Source organism: Microcaecilia unicolor, chromosome 4, assembly GCF_901765095.1.
Source record: "Microcaecilia unicolor chromosome 4, aMicUni1.1, whole genome shotgun sequence".
NCBI lineage: Eukaryota > Metazoa > Chordata > Amphibia > Gymnophiona > Siphonopidae > Microcaecilia > Microcaecilia unicolor.
Window position 1 is genome coordinate 45,533,627 of NC_044034.1, and position 19,177 is coordinate 45,552,803.

Below are 19,177 nucleotides of genomic sequence, written 5' to 3' on the forward strand. Positions count from 1 at the left end.
AGAATTGTGCATTCATAAGTCTAAAATATAAACAAAAGATATTATTTCTGTCTGGCTCAAGTGCAAAAGTCATTAGGAGGGTTGTACGTTGGGTTATCACCTCTAATGAACTTTCCAAGAACTCAGTAAGATTTAGTCCAGGTTCAGGTTCCAAGAGCTGATTTCTAATTCCAGTTATATATTGAGCTCTAACAATGGGTGGAAAACCCTCCATCAGAACTCCTAAGATTTCTCCAAAATATTTTTTTAACATATCAATTGCAGGAATCAAAGGTGACTTTGGAAAATTAAGAAATCTTAAATTATTCCTCCTCCCTTGGTTATCAAGATATTCCAGCTTCCTCACCAGAATATCCTTGTCTTTAATCATTGTTCCTGTTAAGTTCTGTAGTTTTTTTAATCTCTCCTAATAATTCAGTTTTTCCTTCATTTTCTTGTACTCTCTCAAAGAATCTGGACCTTGTTTTAGACCTATAACTTCTTCTTTAATTGAATTTGTTACCTGGATAAGGGTTGTATTCATTCCTTGAATAGCATCCCAGTGTCTCCAACATTATTACAGCAGGTTTCAATTGGCCTCCAGTCCCCTTGGAAGCAGCCTCCAGATCAGGAAGAAGTACAGGGCTATCAACCCTTGTACTTCTAGATATTAACATCTCCGGGGTTGAGGTAACGGCAGGGCCTCCTCCAGCTACTTGGGCAAACGACTCTTCGGTCAGTAGCTCTAGCTGTACCTCCACCGGTAACAAATTGCTTCCGGGTCGTGGGGGGGGGGGGGGGGGGCTGTATTTTGAGGCGGGCTTAACGAAGCCGCCTCAATGCTGCGATCCGTCTCACCTGCATCGGATCCCATCAACTTGGGCGTCTGTGCTTTCAATGCTTGAACACCGAAACTTTCCAGCATCTGTTGCCAAGGAGCCAGTCTTCCAGGATCAGAGGAGGGTTGTACGGTTGTACCTTGGTTTTCCCCTTCCTCTTTCCCATGGAACCTCCAGAGAAAGAGTGCTGCTTCTTCAGGTACGTCTGCTGAGGGTCGGGAGCTCAAGTTCACGTGACCTTTCTAGGCGCCATCTTGTCCCCTTTTAGGCGCCATCTTGTCCCCTAAGGCTTCCCTTTCAATAATGAGCTGGCTGGCATGGTGGCTGGATAGAGCAAAGTTGGCAGTAAGTGTATAGCTGAAGACAATGGACTGGTTGCTTATGGTTTATTAACTTAATATACTGCCTTTCGTAAATGGGGCCATATCACCAATGTATGGGGTTATAGAAACAGGGCTGCTCCCCTATTCTCTGGGTGTCCACTGTGACCTAGTCCAGTAGTGGCAAGCAGCATGGGTCCTGTGAGTCAGGCCCTGCCCCCCCCCCCTCCTTGTGGGCTTTCCGTTAGACAAGAAACCCCATTCAATGTTATCTATGAGTGCACACTGGCCTTGTGCTGACTGCTGCTAATATCACCACCACTGCTGCTGCTGCTGTCTTCATGTTTAGGACAGATGGGAGAAGGAGGAGTGGATGAGAGAGTCGGGTGGAGTGGGGGTCTGCTATTTTGTTTTCATCACCATCCTGGGTTATATGAATTTTTAAGTGTTAAAATGGGGTCATATTAGATAAAAGTTTGGAAGCACTGCCATATGCAATGTTGTGAATGCTTTTAAAATAATACACTGTTACGATTATCTTGTTTTATTTGCTTGTTTGTCATATGACAGAGTAAGCACAGTTGGTCTCTAGGGATGATGACTTTCAGTTCTGTGCATATTGGGCAACCCATATTAAGTTTTTCTGAAAGGAAGCTTACATCTGTCACGGATGCAGGATGGTGAGCTCATGAGCCGTAGCTGGAGCTGCAGCACACAAGTCCCTTGGGCAGGCACAGGACAGGAGTTAGAGCAAGATCTAAGGCAGGACTGGGCAAAGCAAGACCAGGCTTGACAGGACTACTCTGAACAAGGTAGGGCTGGACAAGGTTGAGTAAGACAAGGCTAGACAGGACAAGGACCAGACTGACAAGGCAAGACTACACAGGGCTGAGCAAGGCAAGGCTTGACAGGACAGGGCATGAAAGACAAGACACAGACCAGATCCAGACAAGGCAAGGAAGACAAGGCAACAGGGCGATAACTGGATCCCAGATAAGACAAGACATGGAACTAGGCTAAAACTGGGTCCAGATAGGCAAGGCGAGAACTGGATCCGGACGGGACTGGACAAGGCAACAAGTATGACAGACAAGGCAGGGACTAGACATTAAAGTCCCAAATGAGGCAATGGAGGGTTAAGTGATCTGCCCAGGGTCACAAGGATCTACGGTGGGATTGAACCCAGTTCCCCAGGATCTCACCCCATCACCCACCATTAGGCTTCTTCTCCATGGGGAAGCCACTGCTTGCTCTGGGATCGGTAACATGGAATGTTGCTACTATTTTTGGATTTCTGCCAGGTACTTGTGACCTGGATTGGCCACTGTTGGAAGCAGGATACTGGGCTAAATGAACCATTGATCTGATCCAGTATGGCTATTCTTGTGTTATGTTCTTATGTACTCTGGAATAAGTGGATTTTCTCAGTGGTGGGTACTGAGTTATGGAACTCTCTCCCATTGGAACTGCAACTGGAACAAGAGTATTTAAAGTTCTGAGAGCACCTAAAGGCTTTTTTTTGCCAACAGACAGGTAAGGATGACAAGTTAGGATCTGGTTGGTTCAGGAAAGAGGGAGACTGGATTTTAGTTGTTTTATATTTTAGTTTTACTTTGCATTTGTTTTGTAATTTTTATTATTTTTTTGTTTTTACTTAGTTTTTTAACTATATGTAAACTTCATTGATCATCTTTTGATGGAAGGCAGTACAGAAAAACGTAGATAATCACAGAGCTGCCTTTTCATTATACATGAGGCTATGTTCATGGATATTATTTGCACCCAATTATAGACTCGCATGGTTTTTCTATTTCTGCTTAGGTATTGTGCATTCTTTCTTCAAATCAGAAAGACTGCTATGATGCAATTAAAAAGTTCCTGAATTTTGATCGACCCACCCCAAGCCAGTGTGTCACAGTCCGCACTTTGAGCCGACAGCAGATGCTGATGAGTGTTGCCACAAAAATTGCGATGCAAATAATCTGTAAAATTGGAGGAGAGCTGTGGGCAGTAGAAATTCCTGTAAGTAATCCCTATTAGAAATATCATTGTTGCAATTTGAAATTTAGGGAAACAGGGTTTTTTTTTCACTTTTGCATTACAGAATAGCATTATTATTGTTAGTTCCTAAATTGTGAGCAGAAGCCTGTACCTCTTTCCATGCATCTTTAGTCATTATCACATTGATGGCATGCCCTTATACTTTTGAACAATCTCTTCCGACAGTCTTAATTTCATGTTATAGGCTTTTAAATTCATATTAGGCCAATATTCAGATAAAGCTGAGCACTAAAATTTGAGAACCTAAAACTGTGGGCAAAAAATGGTGCCTGACTTATTTTAGGCTCCTCGATTTAGGGCAGTTCTTGATATTCTCAAGTTAAGCCCAGAAATGAATGTGTAACTTTATTCCACTGACCTGGCCTACCTACATTATAGACACACACATCTGGTGCTCAGCAAGGAAGAATTTTTATTTTGGCAGATTTAGGCACCTAGATCATTTGAATATTGGCCTGTATACTGTGTATTGTGTTTGCCGAGGTGATGTGTTGAGCCTTCTAATGTATTTGTCACTTGACATCATTGAGGGGTAGTAGACGTGGAGGGGCATAATCGAACGGCCAGCGATCTATGTTGGCGGCGGCGCTACAGCTGGCCGGAACCGTATTATCGAAAAAGATGGCCGGCCATCTTTTTTGTCGATAAGATGGTTTAGCCCGGCCAAATGCCGTGGAGTTTGCCGGGTTTGAGATGGCCGGGTTTGTTTTTCAGCGATAATGGAAAGTTATGTCGGCCATCTCAAACCCCGGCCAAATTCAAGGCATTTGGCCGTGGGAGGAGCCAGCATTTTTAGTGCACTGGCCCCCCTGACATGCCAGGACACCAACCAGCCACCCTAGGGGTCACTGCGGTGGACTTCAGAAAAGCTCCCATGTGCATAGCTCCCTTACTTTGGGAGCTGAGCCCCCCAAACCCTCTACCCACAAATGTACTGCACCCACTAAATTTGCTCCAGGGACCTGCATACAGCCTCTAGGACTTATTGCTGCTGTATAACTGTGGCACACCAGTTCACACCTGAAGACTAATCTCTCTGAAAAAGTCCTTTCTTGAAATAAGCACGTTTACTCACAGTTAACTGCAGATCAGAGGTTGTGCCCCACTGGCAAAGAGTCCCCTGGTACTAAGATTAGCAGTAGGTCAGAGCTGGCACAATGGTGTACAATGCCCTCTTTCAGCACCATTCAAGGTAAGAACTACGTTCTCTAACGTGGGTAACACAGGAAAGGGAACTAAAACTGGCTTACAAAAATGGCCACTACCGCATGGACTACAACAGGAAACAAAACAGGGCACACTCTGACCCAGTTAGCAGGGGGGAAAAGCACCATGGGAGTAGAGCCCAGTACCCTACACCCACCACAATGCATTGCTAATGTGACTCTGCAGGGCATCTAACAAAAAAGGTGTCACACTCACCCGAGAGCCACATCGTAACCAGGGAAAGGCTGTCAGAGGATACAACACATTCTGCTGTTATGGAGGTGGGTACGGCATTTGAGGCTGGCATACAGGCTAGCAAAAAAGGTTTTTAGTTTTATTTTTTTAGTATGGAAGGGGGTTGGTGACCACTGGGGGAGTATGGGGAGGTCATCCCCGAATCCTTCCGGTGGTCATCTGGTCAGTTGGGGCACCTTTTTGAGGCTTGGTCGTGAAAATAAAAGGACCGAGTAAACCTGGCGAAATACTGCTTAACGCCGCTTTTTTTTCCATTATCGGTGAGCCGGCCATCTGGTAGCCACGCCCATGTCCCGCCTTCGCTAATCTACCGACACGCCCCCTTGACCTTTCGCCGGCGAAGCAACGGGAAAGCGGCGATGCTGTCAAAAATGCCGCTTTCGATTATACCGATTTTGCCGCTTTTAAGAAATCGCCGGCCATCTCTCGATTTGTGTCGGAAGATGGCCGGCGATCACTTTAGATTATAAGTTGGATAGGCTTTCACTTAGATCAGAGATTCCTGGTTAATGGGATTATAGCCTCTGATTTGTTGTTCTGTTTGTTAAGACCAGTCTTCTTCACAATCAAACCCGATTCTTCGCATTATAAACCTAGAAGTTCAATATTCAAAGCGATTTAATCAAAGAGGAGGCTCTCCTGCCCAGTTAAATCACTTGTGCCTGCCTATCCACTGATATTCAGTGGCACTTAACTGAACAGTACCACTGAACATAGAGTTAGTGCTGGGGCAGACTGTGGGCAGAGCCAGTACTTAACCAGTTAGCAGGAATATTCTGAATATTAGCTAGTGCTCAGTTAACTTCCGACTGGCCACTGTTACCAGATTATCAATGTCGTAGCATAGGCATGATCTAGCAGTGACTGTCCAGGCTTAATTTAGCCTGTGGCAGTCAGGGGCTTAAAAACTACTAGCAATTCTGAAAATAACATTTGCATTGGATAATCAGTGGACTCTAGCATAGTCGTAACTTTTAAAAGACCAACAAAGGGGAAGGAGAGGTCACTTAACACCTTAGAAGAGACAACAGCATTTGTATTGATCTCTGTTCCTTTTGCTCAGATCACTAGTTTAATTTTGATTTTAGGCAGAGTTATTAAAACATCAGCATATCTAAAGCAGTGTTCAAGTGATCCAACATGAATATGTGGGAAGACAAGGCTAATAAATCTAAATTTTCAAAAACTGAAATGGGCCGATCCAAGATGGCCGCAACTCGCTAAGTAGCTGCGAGTCTCGATCTCTTTACTAAAAATAAAATTGCCTAAATGGAGAGGGAGACTAGCAGTCAGAGCTTCCCCGCTAACTCCCTCCTTACCTGGTCCTTTAGATCGCTATCTGAGGCCGCAGGGAGTTCTTCATGAAAGCGTTATCAATAGAAATCAAACAAAATAAAACATGGAAAAGAAAATAAGATGATACCTTTTTTATTGGACATAACTTAATACATTTCTTGATTAGCTTTCGAAGGTTGCCCTTCTTCCTCTTCAAGAAAGCGGAATGCTGCCAGTGAGAGACGCCGGCGAACTGGAGATTTCGGCGTCCCCTGGCCTCGACGTCACCTTGAGCACCGCCGAGCGCACCCCTCCTCCCCAACCGCTAGGCGCCAGTTCCTACCTCGAGGATTCGACAGGGTCCACCCCGGAAGAGGGTAGGGGCCCAGAAGATCGTCGAATGGAAGCTGTTATTACACCTGGGGCCGGACTGGAGGGCAGTTCGCCCATGGAAACGCCGCGGATTGAGGAGAGAAGACCTGAGGAACAGAGTGCGACCCCTGAGCAGACTGTAAGGTTTGAAATTCCCATAGAATTCCTGGTCAAACCAAACGAGGTTACATTAGAAGCTTTGTGGGATTTAGTTTCTAACCTTGGACAGATATTCTTAAAACAAACTAATGAGGTATTGCCTAAATTAAAAACCTTGGGAAAAGACTTACAAAAGAAAGAAGAGCAGATTAAGGACTTGAACGATAAAGTTGTTAAAATGGACCAAAGAATTATGAAATTTGAAACAGTACAACCTACTATGATTAAAGATTTGACGAACCTAAGGGTTAAATTGGAAATTTTTGATAATTACACTAAAAATTATAACCTTAGATTTGTCAATTTTCCTAAACTTCAAAATGTTGCTTCCTTGGAAATGTTGAAGCGCTATATGCGCGAAATACTATTAATTCCCGAACAAAATATACCACCAATGACTATGGCTTATTATATTCCTGGGAAAGACCTGAATCAACCTGAAGCTCCGATAGATGTTTCTCTTTTGTTGGAGACCTCGGACACTGACTTAGCGACTGCAGCCACATTAGTGGCGACAGTCGCACTATTACCAGATAAGAGTTGGATCTTTCGTCTGTTTTTCCGTAATAAGGACAAACCTTTTTTAGGTTTTAAAGTATTATTATTTCCGGATGTCTCTAAGGAGACAAGACGACGGAGGAAACAATTTCTGCTCCTTAGACCTGAAATTCTGCACTTGGGGGGCACCTTTTTTTTAAGGTACCCTGCAAGTGCATAATAAAGTTTAGGGATTAAAAATATGTATTTACAGAACCTGCCCATGTGTCGGCGCTTATAGCCTCAGTGAAAGTGGAAAAGCGCTAATTATAAGAATTAACTCTGCTTAGTAGAATTTGCATATCTTGCGATATTTTTCTTTTCCCTTGTAATGTTTTTCTCCTACAGATTTCCGAAATCTTGGATCCGAATTTATGGACTTGAGTATTGTTTTCTTTTGAAAATGTGAGGAATTTTTTTTCTTCACCTTTTCTTTTTTTTCTTGATATTAGGTTTGAATATGTTATTGATAAACGGATACTTTCCTACACAAGATGTTTTCTTGTAATAAATTTAACAATATGAATAAATAAATAAATTAAAAAAAAAAAAAATCTAAATTTTCAGAGAATATTCTCCCAATGACTGTGAACAAGGCAGGCTCAGTTGCAACAAGACTGAAGAGTGGTATAATGTAAACCCCCTAGTCGTGGAGCAGGTGAATTACAACAATAATTAAAGAAATAAATATATGAGTGTCACAGTTTTAAATAGCGTTCCCAAATAAACTCCACACAACCAAGGGATTTAGCAAGAAAAGAAACATTAAAGGTTTTATTAAAGGGTAAAGTAAATAGAAACACTGGGATATGTTTCTTAAATGTTGGTACCAATTTTTACAGGTTGATGGTATTAAATAAAATTAGTGCAAGATGTTAAATGCTTTGTGATAAGTTACAAAGGAAATAAAGGCAATAACAATTTTAAAACTACAATCACAGTTATCAAGGATCATAGCTATCAAGACCCCAACTCCACATCTGCAGTAACCCAAAACATCCCACACATGTACACAGCACTAATTAGTATACTCAGATCTGATATATATATATTTTTTTTCAATTTGTGTGCACACAATAATATTACCGGTATATCAAATCTTCGCTAGCATTGCTGCTTCCTTGCGTTGGGTACCTTGGTCTTCTCCACGTCCACGTCTCCTCGGCTGTGAGGTCAGCTCACTGGTTCAGGAACTGCAGGGTACCTACTGCTCTGACTAAAAAAAAACTCAAAAAAGGAAGACCCTGACTTTCTGTGGAACTTGTGGACTAACTAAATTCAAATAAAAAGATAAGCAGGGGGAATTCCTATCTAAAACCTCCGAAAACACGACCCTTTTTTTTGTTCTGCTTTACAACCACTCCTAATCTCACTGATGGACTGCTACACTAAATCTCATAAAAGGCAAGGCAGACTCTTACATGCAGATGCTCTCAGTGCTCAGGTGCAGGCTTAGGCTGGACAGTTTTATTCCCCAGGACAGGCTTCTATCTATATTCTCCTGAGGCAGACACTTGCTGGAAGGTACTCAAAAAAAAGTTCCTTTGGAGTCTGGGCATTCGGTGCAGGGGGTGGGGTGTCTCTCTTCTCTGGACAGGCAGACAAACACACACACGGATACACAGGGTAGACTTCTCTGGTGATCCAGGGACCTTGCCACGTTGCTATTCAGCTTTGCACTGCTCCCATCCAGCTTCCCAGTGTTACAGCAAATATTCTGCACCAGCTCACTCCAAACCCCCTCTCCCCTCTCCTGTTCCTTCCTGCTTCAGTGCCCAGCCACACTCACCAGCTCTCTTTTTCTCTTCGTCCGGGTCTCATCAGTGGGTCCTCTATCAGCCTGCAGCTGTCTCTCCTTGTCTTGATTGGATCTTCTCCTCATCCAGCCTGCCCGAGCGTGTCCCTCTGCATGAGTCCGATTTCTCCTCTCAAGCCATGCTTGCAGTCTCCATTGTCCCCCGATTGCCTTCCCCTTGCCAGGCAGCCTCTGCACTGTAAAACTTCTTTGTCCCACCTCTCTGTCCCCTGGATTGGCTTGAAATTCGTGCCAATCTCAGGATCAGACTGCCTCCTGCTATCCCATTGGTCCAAATCCATGCCCTTTAGCAGATCCTGGCTCCTATTGGCTGACTTTCACTCTTTCTCTCCCCTAGCCCTCATCTCACTCTGGGCTTGCAGGCAGCCAATTGGAAGCTTTCTAACAGGTTTCCCTGTCCCTTCCACACAGATTCAAACTTGTGAAACTTTAAAAACACACATCTAGCAGCCATGGACATCTGAGTTCTTTGTACAACAGTGCTGGAGCATTTTAAACACTAAACATTTCAACTAAAAGGTGTCAGTGCTGTGCTGCCCTGAGACCTCTGTACCTCCCTGTCCTCTGCAGGATGCTCCCCTTCCCTGGAAAAAAGGGGGGGAAGACAAGGTAAAGGCTTCTTTTTTTTTCTATATTTACACTAATACTGACTTACCCCAGATTCCACAGAGAATATACACTGACTTCTTGAGTACTTTACCAGCAAAATCACCAAGAGCCTTGATTCAAAGTCGAGTATTGTGGTGAATAAATTTTGTGCTGCTAGACTCTTCAGTGCATGAGAACGAGGAGTGGATCAAAGGAGTGGGAGACCACATCAGGGACTTCAAGGATGCGCTCACCATATATGGACAGAAGATAGGTTGAAGTAGCAATAATTTGTGGCAGAGAAATAGAAGGACTTGGAAAATTGGAATCACTGGCAGAACCTCCACATTGTGCGATTACCAGAGAAACCTGAGGGCCTAAACACTACAGAGTTCCTTTTCACTTGGTTTACAGGCCTGTTGGGCTTGAATTGCAAGAATAAAAGGCTCAAAATAGAGCAGATGCATCACACATTGGCACCAATTCTGGGCCTCACTGGAGGCCATGAGCTTTTTTGTTGAGACTGCACATTTGGTGACAAAAGACATATTATGGATGCAGTCTTCAAAAGGGGAATTAGTTATCCAAGGACAATACATATGTATTTTTCAGTACAAAAAATCCACCAAAGCTACTTGGAGGTCAAACAACTGCTCAAAGACTAGAGAATGCCCTATGCACTACTGTGCCCAGCATGGTTACAGATCACAGTTGATGGGAAGACCCATTTTTGATACCCTAAATAAGGTACATTAGCACATAAATGCTATGCAGGCCTTACCTGTAAAGGAGGTCTACAACGACTGTTCAAGCCAGGCACAGTCATTCTTTGGCCCTGTTATACTGTGTAGGAAGGAAGGGGTGTAGCAGTTGTGGTGAACATCTATTAGGAGATGAGACATTGATTGCATGAGAGGATTTTATTTTATTTTTACTCTGGGTTTTTTTTTTTTTGTTTCTTTTTCTTTTGGTGCCTCATCTCCTGGCTCCTGGCCCCTACAATCTGTACAAGCTCTGTGATACTTTGGACCTAGCTGCAAGAACTGTAGGTATGAGGGGAGTTCTGAACTAGTGCTAGTAAAAGTTTTACTGGATGGAGAGTTGTCTTTGTGCAGGACCACAGACTGAAGTTTCACACTGTCTGTGACAATGCTGGGACACTCCTGTGGTTAGAGTGATGTGAGGTGCTGGCATATTGATACCAGCAGTGCTGAAGACATAAGAATAGCCGTACTGGGTCAGATCAATGGTCCATCTAGCCCAGTATCCTGTTTCCAACAGTGACCAATCTGGGTCAGAAGTACCTATCAGAAACCCAGATAGTAGCAACATTCCATGCTACCAATCCCATGGCAAGCAGTGGCTTCCCCCATGTCTGTTTCAATAGCAGACTATGTCATATGTTGAGATTTCTCAGCCACATGGCCTCAACTGTATACATTACACCCTTGGCAGCCAGCCAAGTGGTCTCTAGCTTTCCAGTGGTCCCACGGGAATCTAGCAAATGTCATCACTGTCACTCTTTCCCTCAAACAGTCTCTGTCTTGGTAGGTAACTTGCAGCAGTTTGGCCAAGGGACTACCTTTCAAAATTCCTCTGCCCCACAAGACATTAATGACAGATGTATCCAACCTGGGCTAGGGTGCTCATATAGATGGGCTGCACACCCAGTCTCAGAGGTCTTCTCAGTAGAGATTGCTCCAGATCAATCTTTTATAGGCCATTTGGAATGCCCTAAAGGCTTTCAGAAATTGGTTACTGTGTCAAATTATCCTCATTCAAACAATCAGGTTGCAATGTATTATATCAACAAGCAGGGAGGTAAGGAGTTATTCCTCCTGCTGCATGAAATAGTCGGAATGTGGCACTGGGCTACAGCCCATGAGTTGGTACTCAGAGCCACATATCTGGCAAGGAAGAACATTTGTCTGGCAGATAGACTGAGTTGGGTCATGCAGTCTCACGAGTGGTTGCTAAAAATGGGCATAGCCCAAGAGGTTTTCCAATAATGGGGAACCCCCTTGGTCAACCACCACTCACCTGAGCTACAGTGTCCCTCAGTACTGTTCCAGACTGGGATCACAGCAAACTAGCCTCAGATGCCTTTCTCCTCAACTGTGCAAAGGGTCTTCGGTGCGCGTATCCTCCAGCGCCTCTCATAGCAAAAAGTCTCCTGAACCTTAAGCAAGACAGATCTTCATAGCCTCATACTGGCCAAGGCAAATCTGGTTCCCCCTGCTCCCGGAATTAGCTTGCCAGGATCCGTGGATATTGGAATGCTTTCTGACCCTCATCAAGCAGAATGAAGGATCCCTTTTACATCCCAACCTTCAGTCCCTAGCCCTCATGGCTTGGATGTTAAGAGGCTAGAGGTACATTCCGTACACCTGCTTGAGGTCATATGGCTTCAAATGGAGAAAGTGTAATGACTGGTGTGAGGATAAGACCATAGATTCTTTTTCCTGTCCTATATAAAACTTCTGAAATATCTTCTACACCTTACTCAATCTGGTGTCAAGACCAGCTCTGTAAGGGTCCACCTCAGTGCAATTGGAGCTTATCACTGTGTAGAGGGTAAGCCCTTATTCACTTCATGAGGGGCTAGCTACTACTCAAACCTCCCATCAAGTCCTCCCTCCCCCCTCCGGTGTCATGGGATCTCAATGTTGTCCTTACCCAGCTGATGAAAGCTCCTTTCAAGCCATTTGACGCTTGTCTCATGAAGTATCTGACCTAGAAGATCCTGTTTTTGGTAGCAGTCACTTCAGGATGCAGAGTCCAAGTCCTAGTAGCTGACCCACCTTATGCAAGATTTCATCATAACAGAGTAGTTCTGCATATACATCCTAAATTCCTTCCTAAAATGGTGTTGGATTTCCACATTAACTAGTCGATTGTTCAGCCAACATTTTTTCCAAGGCCACATGCCTATCAATGTGAAAGCGCACTGCCCTCTGGACCGCAAGGGAACCTTGGCCTTCTTTCTGGAGTGGACTAAAGCCCATAGACAGTCCACCTAGCTTTTGTTTCTTTTGACCACAACAAGATGGGTGTGGTCATTTGCAAATGCACAAAATCCAATTGGCTAGCAGACTGAATCTCCTTCACTTTTACCCAATCTGGGTTGATTCTAGAGGGCATGTCATGGCTTACAATGTTTGAGCCATGGTAGTATTAATAGCCCACCTGAGAACAACCTCCACAGAGATTTTCAGAGCTGTAATGTGGTTATCAGTCCACACATTCACATCTCACTACTGCCTAAAATGGGATTCCCTATGCGACAGACGGTTTAGTCAGACAGTCCTTCAGAATTTATTTGAGGTTTAGAATCCAACTCCACCCCCTTGGGGTCTTAAGACTTTTTATTATAGTTCTCTTTTACCTTGCTCATTGCAGGCCTTCTTTCCTCTTTTTATTTCAGATAGCCTTGATAGCTGGGGTTTTCCATAAGTGTGGAGATATCGTCCTGCTTGTCCACAGAGAAAGAGAAGTTACTCCCCTCAGCAAGTGTTCTCTGAGAACAGCAGGACGAATATCCACACTGCCCTGCCCACTTCTGGGAGTTGTATTCTGTCAGCTACAGTTTTAGACTGGCTTGGTCCCGAGTGACAACAGTGGATGGGAAGGCATGTACATGCACAGTGTACTATTCTCAAAAGCTTCAAGAAGATGCTGGAGAGCGATTCCCATGCAGGGCTTTGTCAGATGATGTCACCCATCAGAGTGGATGTTCACCGTGCTGTCCTCACAGAACGCCTGCTACAGGTGAGTAACTTCACTAAATTGCAGATATATTAGTAATTTATAACTTATCTTTAAAATCAAGCCTGGTAACTGAAGATTGGAGGGTGACCAATGTGACGCCAATTTTTTAAAAGGGTTACTACCTTTACTAATCTTTCTATAAAGATACTTGGATTTATTTATTTATTTACAGCATTTATATCCCACAATTTCCCACCCATGGGCAAGCTCAATGTGGCTTACAACAATCTACATAAAAACACAGTATGTCAGGGGTCAAACAATTAATGTCCTAGAAGTATAATGGGGAAAAGGCAAAGCTAGGTAAAGTAAAAGAGAGAGAGCAGCGGTGAGTAATGTGACACCGGGGTAAGACAGATCAGAAGGTAGAGATGCCTGGCGGGAGTGATGCATACGATTTGCCAAATAGAATGATCTTGAGGCGCTTTTTGAAAGTAGGGTGATCAGTAGTAAGTTTCACCAGTTTAGACAGTTCATTCCAGAGATGAGCGCTAGAGTAGGAGAAAGTTGATGCATAGGTGCTTTTGTATTTAAGTCCATTATATACTGGGTAATGGAGGTTTAAGTACGTTCGTGAGGATCTGTGGGAGTTCCTTGGTGGCAAGTTGATTAGGGTGTCCATGTATGCAGGGGCTTCACCATAGATGATTTTATGCACCAGAGTGCAAATTTTAAAAGTGATACGGTCTTTGACAGGAAGCCAGTGCAGTTTCTCTCGCAGAGGCCTTGTACTTTCAAATCTAGATGCACCATAAATGAGCCTGGCAGCCGTATCCTGAGCTGTCTGTAGTTTTTTCAGAAGCACATCTTTGCACCCTGAGTAGATGCCATTGCAATACTCAAGACGGCTAATGACCAGTGATTGCACTAAAGTGCGAAAGACGTCTCTAGGAAAATATGGTTTTATGCGTTTAAGTTTCCAAAGAGTGAAGAACATGATGTTTGTTGTGTGGAGGAGTGGCCTAGTGGTTAGGGTGGTGGACTTTGGTCCTGGGGAACTGAGGAACTGAGTTCGATTCCCACTTCAGGCACAGGCAGCTCCTTGTGACTCTGGGCAAGTCACTTAACCCTCCATTGCCCCATGTAAGCCGCATTGAGCCTGCCATGAGTGGGAAAGCGCGGGGTACAAATGTAACAAAAAAGAAGTCGTATGTTGCTCTAACGTTAAGTTTCGATCGACTATCACTCCTAGGATTTTCAGGGATTCAGAAATTGGGAGGGTAAGCTCAGGAGTAATTAAGGCTTGCGGTGCATATTTGTTATAAGGGGAGGAAAGAATGAGGCAATGGGTTTTCTCAGTATTGAGCTTGAACTGAAAGGTGTTGGCCCAGTCGAGCATGGTGTGTAATCCAAGTCGTAGTTCCTCATGGATCTCGCTAAGGTCTGCTTTAAAAGGAATAGAGAGAGCACTGTACACAAAACACATATGAGACAGTCCCTACTCAACAGAGCTTACAATATATTCAAGACAGACTAAGGACAAATAAAGGATTAGGGGGTTATTTATTGTGGGATTGATTACAACAGATATGGGTACTGAACAGGTGAATTAGAGGGTTAAGAGTTTTAAAGCAGCTTCAGAAAGGTAGGCTTTTAGCATAGATTTGAATACAGCCAGAGAAGGAGTTTGACATTCCAAATTAGAAAGTCTATTCCAGGCATTATTTATTTATTTATTTTATTTATTGCATTTGTATCCCACATTTTCCCACCTTTTTGCGGGTTCAGTGTGGCTTACAATATGAGTTGAATGTTGGAAATACAATTTGTTACAGATTGGTTATGGATTACATTGTGCAGAGTTATGCGAAACAATTGAGGTGTCGTTAAGGAATGTAACAATGGAACATAAACATTGAAACTTTGGAAGGAAACAATGGGAGTTTAGAGGGCGATAAAAAGGCATGAAGACGTATGGTATATATCTTTCTGTGAGTAAAGGTATGAGTGATGTGATATTACGGGAATGAGAGTTCAGAGGTGAATGTATGATGCATTAGTGAACAGTAAGTGTGGACTTTATGTGTGTTGTTTCTTTCCGTAAATTTTTTCGAAAAGATGGGTCTTCAGTAATCTGCGGAAGGAAGCTTGCTCGTTGATTGTTCTTAAGTTGCGCGGCAGTGTATTCCAAAACTGCGTGCTCATGTGAGAAAAGGTTGACGCGTGTAGCGCTTTGTATTTCATGCCCTTGCAATTGGGGAAGTGGAGGTTAAGGAAGGTTCGGGATGATCTTTTGGCGTTTCTGGGTGGTAAGTCTATCAACTCAGACATGTAGGCTGGGGCTTCGCCGTGAATGATTTTGTGGACTAATGTGCATACTTTAAAAGTGACGCGTTCCTTGAGTGGAAGCCAGTGCAGTTTCTCTCTTAATGGTTTTGCACTTTCATATTTTGGCTTTCCAAAGATGAGTCTGGCTGCCGTATTCTGGGCTGTTTGAAGTTTCCTCAGTGTTTGTTCTTTGCAACCTGCGTATAGTGAGTTGCAGTAATCCAAATGGCTGAGCACGAGGGATTGCACTAGGCTGCGAAAGACGGATCTTGGGAACTATGGTCTTATCCTTTTTAGTTTCCACATGCTGTAAAACATCTTTTTTGTTGTGTTGTTAGCGTGAGTTTCAAGCGTTAGGTGGCGGTCGATAGTGATTCCAAGGATTTTTAGCGTTTCTGAGATTTGAAGGTTCAGATTTGGTGTGTTTATGGCTGTGAATTCTTTTGTGTTGTATTGGGAGGTGAGAATCAGGCATTGAGTTTTTTCTGCATTTAATTTGACGAAATGCATCCGCCCATGTGTTCATGATGTGTAGGCTTTGATTGATTTCGTTGAAGATTTCGTTAATGTCTTGTTTGAAGGGGATGTATATTGTCACGTCATCAGCGTATATATATGGGTTAAGGTTATGGTTTGATAGGAGTTTTGCCAAAGGGATCATCATTAAGTTGAAAATGGTTGGTGAGAGAGGTGATCCTTGTGGTACTCCACATTCAGGTGTCCATGCCTTAGATGTGGTCGAATTTGATGTGACTTGATACGAACGTTGGGTTAGGAACCCTTCGAACCAATTCAGGACATTTCCTCCAATGCCAAAGTATTCGAGTATGTGTAGTAGGATTCCGTGGTCTACCATATCGAAGGCACTTGACATGTCAAATTGTAGGAGGAGTATATTGTTGCCAGTTGCAATTGTTTGTTTAAATCTAGTCATAAGGGTGACTAATACTGTTTCTGTGCTATGATTCGACCGGAATCCTGATTGGGCGTCATGCAGTATTGAGTGTTTGTTTAGATAGTTTGTGAGTTGTTTGGTTACCATTCCTTCGGTTATTTTGGTTATTAGTGGTATGGATGCTACTGGCCTGTAGTTGGTTATTTCACTCATGCTTTTCTTTGTGTCTTTAGGAATTGGGGTGAGTAAGAATTTTCCTTTTTCTTTTGGGAAAAGTCCGTTTTGTAGCATGAAGTTCACATGGCTCGTTAGGTCTGTTATGAATTGTTGAGGAGCAGATTTCATGAGGTTATTTGGGCACGTGTCTAGTTTGCAGTGGGATTTGGCATATCTTTCAGAGATGAGGTCTTCTGATAGTATTTCGAATTCGGTCCATGTTCTGTCTGCAGGGTATGTTCCTTCTTCTGGGTCTAGACAATCTAAAATTGTGGTGTACTCAATAGGGCTGGCAGGTATTTTGAGTCGTAGTTGTATAATTTTCTCCTTGAAGTATTTCGCAAGGTTGTCCATATCTGGTACATCTTTGCCGTTGTTTGTAACTGGTGTGGTGTCTAACAGTTTGTTCACAAGGTTGAAGAGTTTATGTGTGTCTTTGTAGTTTGGTCCTATTATTGTTTTGTAATGTAGTCTTTTGGTCTGTTTTATGGTGTATTTGTATTTTCTCAGAAGTAATTTCCATGCGTTCAGTGTTTGTTCGTCTTTTTTTTTTGTTCCATTCTCTTTCTAGTTTCCTGACTTGTGTTTTAAGTTTTTTCAGCTCTTCGGTGAACCATGGGTTTGTTTTTTCCTGTGTGATGTTCTGGTTTGGATTGGGGCGATTTTGTCTAATGTTATTGTACATAGATCATCCCATTCTTGGAGGAATTGGATGGTGTCAGCGTTTGTTGGCCATTCGTTCTGGTAGATCTGTTGCCAGAATATTATGGGGTCTATTTTTCCTCTCGTTGTGTATGTTGTTCGCTCCTGTTTATTGATTGTGTTTGTGTGTGTTTTTCGCCAGCAGAGAGAGACATTTGCTTTATGGTGGTCTGACCATAGTGTAGGTGTCCATCTTGTGTCAGTGAGTATGATAGTAGCAAAATAAAAGAGACGAAGTCTGGTGTTGGAAGAGCAGGAGAAAGGTACAGATAGAGAGACTCACCTGATGAATGGAGTTCCTGGGTGATTTGATGGTGGCTTGGTTCTTATAGCCCACCAACTCCCAATTACTGGTTCAAAGCGGGTAACAAAACTAAGACAGAATGAAGAAAACAGTTTAACAATAGTATACTAAGGAACTGCAAAATGAATTCATTTGTGAGTCAGTAGGAGGAGTTTGAACTGTATATAGAAATGGATAGGGACCAAATGAAGTGATCTGAAGAGAAGTTATGTGAGTGTAGTGATGCTGGCAGAAGATAAGTCCAGCAGCAGAATTTTGAACAGACTGAAGAGGAGAGAGGTAATGGGAGACCTGTGAGAAGTAATTTGAAGTAATCTAAGTGTGAGGTTTTGAGAGTGTAGATAAGCATTTTGGTAGTGTGTTTAGAAAGGAAGAGACAAATTTTGGTGATGTTACAGAGAAAGAAATGACAAGTTTTAGAGAGAGAGAGGAGTCAAAGATGACCCCAAGGTTACAAGCTGATGAGACAGGGAGAATAAGACAGTTACCCACAGAAATAGAGAATGGGGGAAGAGGAAAGGTGGGTTCAGATTGAGCCATGTTCAGTTTCAGATGGCACTGAAGGGTTCCAGAGATAACCCAGGTAATTAGACTAGTGAACCTGTTGACAGTGCCAGGCAAAATAAGTACATAAGTATTGCCATACTGGGACAGACCAAAGGTCCATCAAGCCCAGCATCCTGTTTCCAACAGTGGCCAATCCAGGTCACAAGTACCTGGCAAGATCCCAAAACTGTACAATACATTTTATGCTGCTTATTCTGTTTTCAGACAACACTACAACAGTGGCCTACGTCAATCGACAGGGGGGGCACTCGCAGTCCTCCCCTAGCAGAAGAGGCACCCCGGCTGCTAGTGTGGCTAGAATCTCATGTCCTTTGCCTGTCAGCAGCATACATTGTGGGTCAGAACAATACTCAGGCGGACTTTCTCAGCCGGATTCTTTTGGATTCAGCGGAATGGGCACTGTAGGAATCGGCGTTTCATCTGATCAGTTGGCATTGGGGGACGCTGGTGATGGATCTTATGGCCACGGCAGAAAATGCCAAAGTATCACAGTTCTTCAGTCGAAAAACACAACCCGGAACCACAGACCTCAATGCCCTTCTCCAGCCATGGCCGGAGGGGGAGCTGTTATATGTCTTCCCCCCTGTGGCCACTAATAGGGAGAATTCTGTACCTCATAGGACTTCATCAGGAACCGGTCGTGCTAGTGACACCAGATTGGCCCTGGCGCCCATGGTATGTGGATCTGATTTGGTTGATCAGGGGTTCTCCTTTGCAGCTCCCAGTGACTCTGGATCTTCTACATCAAAGACCAGTTCGGATGGAGTGGAGGAGTGGCCAAGTGGTTAGGGTGGTGGACTTTGGTCCTGGGGAACTGAGTTTGATTCCCGGCACAGGCAGCTCCTTGTGACTCTGGGCAAGTCACTTAACCCTCCATTGCCCCATGTAAACCGCATTGAGCCTGCCATGAGTGGGAAAGCGCGGGGTACAAATGTAACAAAAAAAAAATCCCTCGCACTTTGGTCTGACGGCCTGGCTATTGAGAGGCGACAGTTGAGGAAGAAGGGGTTTTCTGAACCCGTCATTACCACTCTCTTGAGGGCACGGAAA

At 43.6% G+C, this 19,177-nt stretch overlaps 1 protein-coding gene across 1 annotated transcript in view; it reads left to right on the forward strand.

Moving 5' to 3' along the window:
• Positions 1-19,177, forward strand: part of PIWIL4 (piwi like RNA-mediated gene silencing 4) — a 455,470-nt gene that overhangs the window by 359,595 nt on the left and 76,698 nt on the right. The window contains exon 14 of the mRNA XM_030200207.1: positions 2,960-3,160. Within this exon, the coding sequence (XP_030056067.1) occupies positions 2,960-3,160 (201 nt within the window). The remainder of the gene's footprint in view (positions 1-2,959; positions 3,161-19,177) is intronic.